Source organism: Diadema antillarum, unplaced genomic scaffold, assembly GCF_040938485.1.
Source record: "Diadema antillarum isolate AM-2024a unplaced genomic scaffold, OU_Dant_1.0 scf00000067, whole genome shotgun sequence".
Classification (NCBI taxonomy): domain Eukaryota; kingdom Metazoa; phylum Echinodermata; class Echinoidea; order Diadematoida; family Diadematidae; genus Diadema; species Diadema antillarum.
Window position 1 is genome coordinate 720866 of NW_027270956.1, and position 11635 is coordinate 732500.

At 34.6% G+C, this 11635-nt stretch overlaps 1 protein-coding gene across 1 annotated transcript in view; it reads left to right on the top strand.

Moving 5' to 3' along the window:
* LOC139716585 (phosphatidylinositol 5-phosphate 4-kinase type-2 alpha-like) overlaps window positions 1-11635 on the top strand; it is a 56863-nt gene that overhangs the window by 35813 nt on the left and 9415 nt on the right. Inside the window, exons 3-4 of the mRNA XM_071628112.1 lie at window positions 507-603; window positions 10837-10989. Coding sequence (XP_071484213.1) covers window positions 507-603; window positions 10837-10989 — 250 coding nt within the window. The remainder of the gene's footprint in view (window positions 1-506; window positions 604-10836; window positions 10990-11635) is intronic.

Genomic DNA, 11635 nt, shown 5'->3' on the forward strand with positions numbered 1-11635 from the left:
GATGTGTTAGTACAGTGTAGTTCAAGAGTGTGTTTTCCAGAATTGAAGTACGTTAATGCCTTAATTTGTTTGTAGCAGTATGCACTTCGTAGCGGCAGTAACTTGCTTGTGCAAATAACAATTTGCGTTGCCTGTTGCAGTGCACTCTACGATCTTTTTATAGCAGACGAGTACGAGATATCCACCCACTTAACCTGGGTTTATCCACTTGTGTGGGAGTTGTTCAATTACTTCGTAACTGCCAACAAGTCAGGGTCACTTTGAAGTACATAGTATATTTTGCAAGTGGTTGCAAGTTACACGCGACTTGTGTCTGTGTCTTGACAATTTTTTAATAGTTCATATACCATTACATGTACATGTTAAAACAAAATTCATAGGTGTCCATTTGAGGCAATCTTTAATAAAGCACGAGAGAATTAATGTGTATATTCCTGTATCTTTGTCTCTCATATCTTTCTTTCTCTCTTTCTGTCTGTCTCTTTCACTTCATAATTTTTTTACAGAGAAAATTTGCCAAGTCACTTCAAGTTCAAGGAATACTGTCCCCTGGCTTTCCGGAATCTCCGCACACTCTTCAGTATTTCAGATAGCGAGTACCAAGTGAGTATATTTCCTGGCCTGGAACCTTGGTTATGTATGAGAAAGACCAGGCTATGATGAACGGTAAATGATATGACATGGAAACAAAATTTATTGCGCTTGTGATGTGCTGTTTAATAGTGGAGTAATTTTCTGTGACTGACTTTGGAAAGGGAGAATTAACTACCAACATTACCTTTTGTAATTGACATCATGTGGAATCCTAGGACATACAGTAATATGGGAGTACATCACCCATCACCATATCAAAAGCAGTAATATGGGAGTACATCACCCATCACCATATCAAAAGTAGGTGAACTGGCTGAAAATAAAAAAAAAAGTTTTTTTTTTTTTTTTTGTCAAACAAAATGTGTCACACTTGAAGTATCCCCTGTCCATATTTCAAACTCTGAAAACATTTTCGGAATTTGAAACATTTCTGCTTCTACGTGTGAAGCATGTTATCATAAATTTATGGCTTAACTTGACCTTTTATTTCTTATTGATGCTTCCTGCTTTCTAAACTTCATCTCAATTTCAAATCAGAATTTTATCAGAGCTGTAAGTATCTGTTGGCACACTTTCCTACTCTTCTATCCTAGATGTACTTGACAACAAAAACCTGGGGAAACTCGTACTTAACAACAAAAACCTGGGGAAACTCGCACTGAGAACAAAAACCTGGGGAAATAAAACCTCTTTAGAAAGTTGAGAGAAGAATTTAATAACATCAAAACCAGAAACTGGATGATTGGCATCTTACTCAAGAATTTCCTTTGCAATGAGTAACATGGTACAGTGTATGTGTGTGTGTCTGTGTGTGTATGTATGATGTCAATGGCAGACTTTTGAAGCAGACAGGTTTTTGAATGTGCTGTTTGCTGCCGTGTAGTCACTCCCACATACAGTTGTGTATGTGAGAATAGTGCTCAGTTATTCATACAGGTATACTGTGTATACCACTCAAGTGTTCACACAAGGTCGCTGTACTACTCACAGCTTGCGATGAGTAAGAAATGAAGTGGGATGCTTTCCCTATCTTTTTTTATATACATATATGTATATACAACTTGTACTTTGATGTCTTGTTAAACCAGGTGTGATGAGCTGTCAATTATTTCAAGTTCGTTTTATATCCATTTCTAAGATTTAAAAAAAAATGTAATGCATTCATATGTAAATACAAAGCATACAATTCATTAAGAATGTATAACATAATGGACATAAATTATTGACAGAATAATGCACTTAAATATTAAACTGAGGAATACCACCTTTGGTAAAAGTTAACTGTAAAAATAAAAAAATGAACTTGGAATAAAGCTTTAAAAGCCTTGTGAGGAGGCAAGTTCTCTTTAACTTTCTAATGAGGTATTTTAAAGGCATATATTATAACAAATCAGATTAATGAGGAAACACGTAAACACACACACACACACACACACACACACATATAAAGTACAAAGATATTGTAATACTGATAATGGAGATCAACTAATTCAATAATTCAGTAATGACAACCTTTTGAGGGATTTTTGAACAATCTTGAAGTTTGACATGACCTAATGTTATTTGATGATGAGTTCCAAATGACAGGAAAGCTAAATCTGACCGATATTTGAGTAAAAGTGGAGTTAAAAATCATGACTTGTGCTGGTGTCATAATGGTGAATATCGCTATTGATGTTAAACATTTGCATCATGTGCAATTATGTGCAGTAAAAATACAAAACCCTTGATTCCCTATACACTTTGAAAATATCATTATCATACTGTAGGTAACCCCATTGTATGTGTCACTTCCAGGATTTTAAACAGTTTTAAGACAAAAATCTGATTTCTGATTGTTTCTTAAAGGACAAGTTCACCTTCATAAACACAAGGATTGAGAGAATGTAGCAATATTAGTAGAACACATCATTGAAAGTTTGAGGAAAATCGGACAATCCATTCAAAAGTTATGAATTTTTGAAGTTTTTGTGCAGTAACCGCTGGATGAGAAGACTACTGCAGTGTGTAATGTCACATGCGTGCAACAATATAAGGACAATATAAAGAGAATTTCACAAAATATCATCTTTTGAAAAAAGTACACATTCCCTTGATTCGTTACCGACATATGTTATGGGTAATATTATTCCCCCTGCCTTTAGAAAGCGGCAAGTCAAGTGCTCTTTTATTATGCGAAAAAAGTGAAAATATGTTGAATTTTCTTTACATTTTCTTTATACGGTTGTACGCATATGACATTACAAGCTGTAGTAGTCTCCTCACCCAGCGGCTCCAACACAAAAATTTTAAAAATTCATAATTTTTGCATTGATTGTCCAATTTTCCTCAAACTTTCACTGATGTGTTCTACTAATATTGCTGCATTCTCTCAATCCTTATGTTTATGAAGGTGAACTTGTCCTTTAAGTCATGGCGTTCTACTGTGCACCAAACCAGGTTTGTAGAGGATTGGCACGCCTTTATCCTGGATGATATTGATACAGAATGTTGTTGCTCACATCTCATTGAAAACAAACATATTCCAAATTACGCTGGTGATACACCCAGACAGAAAACATTGTTTGTAATGGTACCAGGGCACTATTTTTTACAGATATTAATGTATCTCGGAGCTTTTCAGTTAAGAAGTTTATGACCGTGCACAAACATCTGCGATTTTGTTAAACATGAGTCAAGTGATTTGTTATTTTCCTTTTTTCAAAATTTCAGAATTGGACTTTATTATGAAGCCATGCTAGATCATTATTCCTACTATCATGCTGCAGATTTTGCACATTGCTGCAGCTCTTAGACCTATAAATTCAATTTGCACTGAAAATCTCTTTTTGCAATAAAGTACCTGGAAGTTATGAAAATGAGGTGATTTGTACAGTAGGCGCTCAGCGGATACCTGGACATTATCTGATTTTTTTTTACCGTTTCGTACATACACATTGTACACTTGAGTGGAATCAACAGTGAGTGAGCTATTCTTGCAAGCCTTCAGCCAAATGTATATGGCCTTTTTTACGATCAGTGGTGTAACTTTTGTACTCGGAGGGTCAAAATTTCAAACAAAATATTTTTTCATTATTCTGTTTGATTCCTGTTTGAAAGTATTCAAATTTTTGAAAAAATAACATTTCAGACCTTAAAGCTGAAGGGTTATTGGTGTAATTTAAGGAAAACCCTGGCACCTGAAGTAAATTTAAGCAAAATTTTGCTTTCATGAATTGCACCATATTGACAAAACTCTGTAGTCAAACTTCACCATGCAAAGTTTATATGGTTAACAACAATATATAGTTTGTGAATCAAAACTATTTGGGGGTTGAACATAAAGTGAATTTTTAAAAAAATACATGAGATTTATAAATTTTTGCTAAAAATACCAATTGACATGCAATTTTTAAGATTTTAACTATTTATTGGAGGGCAGGCCAGGTCAAACTCTTACTATAACAAGTCTTTAAGAAGGGCTACCTTCTTATGTAGGTTAAATAAAATTCCAATCATTTCTTTAAAACTTGGATTTTTCACACATGGATGTTTCGGAGGTGACAGTTAACATATTAGAATGTTTCGGAGGTGACATTAATATTAACACTCACTTTTTTTTTAGAATAAGTGACAATAACACAAAAACTTCTTCTTTTTATCAACGTTTTTAATAATTATAACTCGAGAACAAGAAATTAACTCCTGTTTCAAGCAGATAAACCACACAGAACAAGTGTTTTGTTACACTTCATTAATTAGCATGGTAACCGGTAGTGTGCCTTCCATTTGGGCGAAGGATGTAAGTTAAATATTGTAATCTGAAGAAACATGGCATTTCATTTTCTACCTTAACTTGAGATGAGGGTGTGAGATCATTTTAGTAATGTTTCTTTGCTCTCTGAACATTTTATTCCACAACACCAGAGAAGAATCACTTCGTTTCGGAGGTGACATTCAATGTTAACATTGTGTTAGAATATTAATATACAGTAAGAATATGATGGACATAAGCTAGATATTGTAACCTGAAGAAACATGGCATTCCATGTTCTACCTTAAATTGAAATGAGGGTGTAAGATCATTTCAGTAATGTTTCTTTACTCTCAGAATATTTTATTCCACAACACCAGGGAAGAATAACTTTGTTTCGGAGGTGACATTCAATGTTAACATTGTGTTCATGTATTCATATACTATGTCCCCCCCCAAAAAAAAATTTACAATTAGACTTTTGCATTGATAGCACCCAATATGATTAAATCAACTAAATTCTACTTTGGGGTCTTAAATTATAACATCTTAGCTCTATTTTGCAGAAAGCCCCAGTCAATTTGGTTAAGTGATCTCAAAGAAATTTGGATTGTTATAAAGGATGTCAGGAGTCTGATTCTTCCAAGTTCAGCACTTGGATGCTCTTGGAACTGCATATTAATGTGTAAGCACAATATACAGAACTTGGAGGGAAGGGAATCCTCACATGCTCTACAAAAATCCTCAATTCTCTTTGACCTCTGAAGCAATGTGAATGGGGTTTTCTGTAAGGCGTGGGCAATGAGTTATAGTTTCAATCCCTTACATTGTATTTTAGATTGATTCACAATCTTTAAAGTTATCGTTGCGGAGGGTACCACTGTAGTTTTTTGGCGGGGACATACGGTATGAATACCAAAGGCAAAAATTCTTATTTGACTTGTGTACGTTTTTGTTTGCAGGTAGTTTTATAAATACATTAATTCAAGGATGTTCATGAATTCTTCATCATCCTTGATAGCCACCATACCAATGTTATGATACTGGTGAAAGGTGTTTGGTTCATCTGGGATAAATTTTCTATACACCAGATTCATTTAAACTGTTGACATTACTAAAATATATTTTACATTTTTTGAATTGATTGAAAATTACCTGCAAATCATGCATATTTAGCAGTCACTTTTGAGAGTAAAAAGTATATGATAAGAAAAAACATTTTATTGTTTTTGAGGTGACACAACACAGAGACAACCCAACTTCTCAGGTGTTAAATATTTAGTGAACATTCATGTCTTTCCTCATAGCTTTAATTTTCAAATATAAGCTCTTTCTTTCAGTTTTTACTTGTTATTTTGTTTGGTTATTCTCTTTCATGATAATGGATACCAGCTCATATTTTGTTTGAGATTGTAATTCATACTAATCTTTAACAGGTTTTTACAGTTTGGTTAAGACAACAGTTTGTGTTTCCCAGCTGAAGAGAGCAGCATAATGCTTTTCTGTGAACTTGAGGGGAAAATTTGTTTTTGTTCAGTAATTTTCCCCATCAACTTCACAGAAGGTCCCGGACACAAACTGGTCTCAAATAAACCTATAAGGGACCGAAACTGGAAAAGGACAAGTTCACCTCAATAGACATAAGGGTTGAGTAAATATAGCAATATTAGTAAAACACATCAGTGAGAGTTTGAGGAAAGTAAGGCAATCCGTTCCAGAGTTATGGATTTTTGAAGTATCTGCTCAGTCAAAGCTGAATGAGAAGACTTCTATAGCTTGTGATGTCACATGTGCACAAGGATATAGAGAAAGTATCAAGAAAATTCAACATTCTGTATTTTCATTTTTCTTGCACAACAAAAGAACACATGACTTCTCTCTTTTGGAAGGCAGGGTGAATAATATTGCCCTAAAATACATCAGAAGCAAGTTCAAGAAATATGCACTTTTTTCAAAAAGTAAAGTTTTGTGAAATTCACTTATATTTTCCTTATATCGTTGTATGCATGTGACATCATACACTGTCGTAGTCGTCTCATCCAGCAGTGATTGCGCAGATACTTAAAAACCCATAACTTTTGAATGGATTGTCCAATTTCCCCCAAACTTTCAATGATATGTTTTACTGTTGAACATTTGCATTCACTCAATCCACATGTATATGAAAGTGGACTTGTCCTTTAAGAAACTATTTTCTTTTCCTTGAAATTCCAGTACTTAAAGCCAAATTCTAAGATAAAACATAATAACAAAACAAGGTAAACACCTCATCAAAAGTACTGAAATAGAACTACAAATTTTGTTTTTTTTTATCTTTCCCTTTCCAGTCCTGGGGACTTGTTCCTCTGTTCACTTTAGTTGTCACATAACTTCAATAATCTTAAAAAATACAATGTCATAAACAGTTGGTTCAACTTGGAAAATGTAATAATTATTGTCATATTAAAAAAAAAATCACATAATTTTGTTTATGATTACCACATTGTACATGGAAAAACAACAATTCAAGAACAAGTTGTGCACCAGCTATAGGCATGTGGCCTTTTTGTGGAGTTTGATGATTTGATGATTTTTTTTTTTTTACATTCTTTTTTTTTAAGATTGTGGACTAGGGCATGCATGAACTGCCACATGTATTACTTTGGTATCAAGGGAATTCTGGTGAGCTATGTATACAAAAGTCACTTCTGTTGTGATAATTTTGTAGTATATTAAATGTATTAGAAAATGTTAATAGATAGTGAAAAGGAACTGAAGTCTTGCCTTTCACTATCACATAACAATATGGTGTTAACAAACAATGTCACCTCCGAAACACAAGAAAAAGCAACCTACAAGGAAAGCTGTGATTGGTAAATCTTCACAACTAAATTGCTTGTTGGAAATCAAGCTTCTAAGATGAAAGCATCTATATGTTTACTTAACTAAAGCAGGAGAAATGATCTTGATTACAATATTATATTTACAACAGATGGGTGTATTTTGTGCATTCTCATTGTTAAAAAAGTGAAAAAATGTAAATTTGCCCTAAAACGTACCGTCTAGTAATAGAAAAAAGAGTGAGAGTGTGGTAGTTGATTTCTCCACTTTCAGACTTATGTTACTAAAATAAATGAAACCATTGGAGTACATGATATGGTTTCTCTTCAACAGAAATGAACAAAAAATCTTGTTAACAGTGTTTTGTCACCTCCGAAACAGTAATTTTTAGTTTTTATTGAATCTTTTATTAATCCCTAGAAAATTCTCACTTCCTATTGCCATATTACTATTGTCATCCAAAAGAGATTCCTGTCAATTGGACAGAATCAAACAAAATTGCTTTGTCTTCGAGAAATTATCAAATATAATATGCCTGTTGTTTCGGAGGTGACAATTGTTTCGGAGGTGACAAGTGTTAACGGAAAATTGTAAATTGCTCCGAAATGAAAACAACAGGCTATATTTCTACTACCTTCCTTCAGAGATAATGTGAGGGGATATGTTACATTTTTGCAAATGTAATGTATAACTGATGTCAAGAATGAAAAAATTAAATACATAAATCTGTTGTCTCGGAGGTGACAGAAATGTTAACGGAAAAGTTACATAAATTTATAAACGCTCACCAAAAAATGATAAGTTATTTGAATTAAATAATCTTTGGATCAAAGTTAACTCGGATTGATTACTATTCTGTTTTGATGGAAATTAGCAAAGTTGAATTTCAGAATTGTGAACAAGAGCTAACTCAAAAGAGGGGTTAATTGTTAACGGAAAATGTCACCTCCGAAACATAAAGTTTGGACAATTTCAGTATTTAAAGAAGACAAAGCAGAACCTGGTAAACATAATAGGTCTTAATGTTGGATACCTGTCTATCACAACAGCAACAAAAATAATGAAAAGGAATAAACAATTTAATATGCTAGCCCTGACAAAAATACTATGTCAGAGTGAGTACACCAAAAGTGTTGGATTTCAAGCATGTAAGTGCCTGCCACATCTGAAAGAAAAAGAGAGGAAAGTTCATTAAGGTACCCAAGGTAGACACTGTGGGTGGTAAGTTTATGAGAAAAAATAATGCATATCTGTCAGTGTATAAGAAAGTTATACACCAATTAGTGTCAATACTGCATTTTACACCACTGATTGTAAAAATGGCCATATACATGTATATGCAGTTGAAGAGCAACCTCCATTCATTTGACCGAGATCGCTAATGTAGTAACTGTATACAGAGAACCACAAGAACAAATATAATTTGCAGGCGATAAGGGGTTTCCGATGGGCCTACTAGTGTCGTTGGCAGCACGGTATTACGACACTTGCAAACAAACAAACAGAGCTGTTGCACCGTCCCAATTGTACGCCATAAAAACCGTTCCATCTTTGCGCTCTCGAGTTAAACTTTCAGATGGGCATGCTAATTTACAACTGTGCATGTACTTGAGCTCCATGCGCTGCTGCCATTTACATGAATGTCGGCATACTTTCATTGCCGAGCGACAAGTGTGCCCATAAAGTGCCAACTTGAATTGAGCTTGTAAACCGTAAATGTCATTGTTAATGGCGCATCAGTAGGATAGTGGGCAGGGAGATTGAGCTAAATGCATGGAACACTGTGTTGACTTTAATACCGTGAATTGAAAAGGGAAATTCGCTTCACAGTATTGAGCATACATTAGTTCATTATAAACTGACAGCTTTTGCTATTGAACAGTGGTGTATGACAGCAGTCGGGTTTATATGTGACAGTGCACCTCAAAACGAACATAAAATCGCACACACTGATTTTGCGTGAGGACTGAAAATAAGTGAAATGGGTCAATCTAGCCGAACTTGACTTGTTCATATTTTCTGAAAGAGCGGGTCTTCTTTCACATTATGCTAAAATTTGGTATCATAAAACGGGTAGGAAAGTGTGTTTTTTTAGCAGTTTATCACGAACATTTTTCGTAGAATAGTGTGATTATGTGTGTCTTTAGAATCCCCTTTTCATTTCTGAAAAACCTTGTCCACACTCTTTACTTTCAACTCTAATAACTTTTGAAAGGATATTGCTACTACTTTGAAAGTTGGCATCAATTATGGACAGAATGTGTTAATGAGGCATGCTTAATTTCAGTTTAATCAGATAATCCCTTCATTTTTGTTACTCTGGTGGTTTACTTCCTACTTTTTGTCCCATTCATCGCACAGCCAGCACGGTTTGGTAAAGATTAAGCGCTTGAATAGACACTGTACTTCAGAGCCTCTTTTCTCTGTTCTCATTTTTCCTGAGTTTGTGCTTTCTTTCTAATATTTAGATAGGTTAGGAGAGTCCATTTGATTTAAGTTATACATCATTTTAAAACTTAAAGTCTGCTCTTTCAGAATATGGTCTTAACAAAAAATTCATGTCTGGCGACTTTTTGTTTGTTTTGAGGTGCAGGGTCACATATGGTCATCATTTGATATCAAATGATAAAGTAGGCCCGTATGTAATCATTGAAAAAGTATAAAGGCAGATGAACTTGGCACGTACAATTTACTTGCTGAAGTGTATTTAGCCATTAAGAATGCTACACTGTACTCTATTGAGCTCAGTAGAGTAGTCTTCCTTTTGCTGTAATTTGTGAAGGATTGTAATGGCTTTTACCAAAAGAGAATTCAAAAGCAACAACAAGAACAGTGATGATAATAAAAAAAAAACCACACGCACAAAAACAGAAGCTGATTTTGATCCTGCTCACTTTAATAGTGTAGAGTGTATTTTGCTGCCAAATGTGCATTTTATGTGGCCGTAGAGTGGCTGTTGTTTTTCCTGGTATTAACTTCAGTGTATAGTGCACACATACTGCTTTTATAAAACAAGCTGCATCAAGGCGAGGACAAATCAATGTGTAATTTGTGTGTGCAGTGTTTAGTGCCAAAATGTTGCATTTAGATAGAAAACCCTTCCTCCTTTATACACTTTTATTTTGATTCCATTCCTGATGGTGCTACTTCATGCAATTTATGTCTTCTCAGTGCAAATCAGTGAGCAAATCATCACATAACATCATTGATTGTTCTTAATTTGGGCAGTGCAACACTTCCCGTAAGTTTGAAGATCAATTTACTTGTTAACTTATTCATAAAATTCCATTTTGTTGTTGTTGTATTTTTGTCAAGGAATCCAAATATTTGAATAGGAAATGAGTGTGTACACAACAAGCAATAATTATATAGTATTTGTTTTCTACTTGCAACATAAAACATCAGAACTCTGAATAGGCCACAATTTTAGGAAATTACATATTCCATGCATTTATGTGTTATTTGCCAACTCTTTTTGTATCAGTCATAATCTAGCAGTAGCCGTATGTATTTGTTTAACCATTGAACACTTGTATGTCTACCTTTTTCCCCCCCTTTTTTTTTTTTGTAAGTGTATGCGGCCTTCCATAAAATGTGAAGACCAAGTTTCTTGTGTTAACAATAACAAATGCATCTTGATACTATATAATCTCATTGCACTTGTTTGGCTTTCTGTATCTCAATCTTAGAATTCCTTCGTCAGCTCAGCACCGGTCTACGACGACTCCGCTGGCAAGAGCGGCGCCAAATTCTTGCGCTCCAGCGATGGCAAGTTTGTCGTCAAGACAATATCGAGAGAAGAGGTCGAGCTCATGCATAACATTCTGCCACAATACCACCAGGTACATGTGTCTTCATTGTCAGTTTTGCTGTGGCCCGTGTGAAGTCCCAAGCAAGTTTCGTCTTTTTTTTTTTAGTCTGTGTTTTGTGTGTGTGTGTGTGTGTGTGTGTGTGTGTGTGTGTGTGTGTGTGTTTTGTGTGTGTGTGTGTGTGTGTGTGTGTGTGTGTGTGTGTGTGTGTGTGTGTGTGTGTGTGTGTGTATGTATAGAATATTTTTTGTTTGATTGTGTATGTGTTTGTTTTTGTCTGTGCTGAGTATGAGTTGTAGAAACTACTGGTCTGGATGGTTACTTTAACCATTGTGTATAGTTGTATAGATTTTTTTTTTTTTATTAAAAGGGGGGTATTTGAGTGGAGAATCTCGTAATGAGTAAAATGTTAGATGTACAAAGGGACTTACCTGTTTAGTGTATCACTCTTTTTTATGACTGGGCAAAGAAAAAGAAATATGCCTGACTGCAATTCCGTTAGTGTTTGTCTTTGCATTTCATGTCATAAATTGCATTCAAATCAACTTTAATTTTAAAAAATATGAATTTACCTCTAAGGATGTTACTTCCTTGTTCGTCGTCCTGGTGAAAGTAAATCCAGTCCTCCTTTGCCAATTCTTTCCTAGTTACAGTTTCCCTTCTCAAAGTGCCCCTTGTA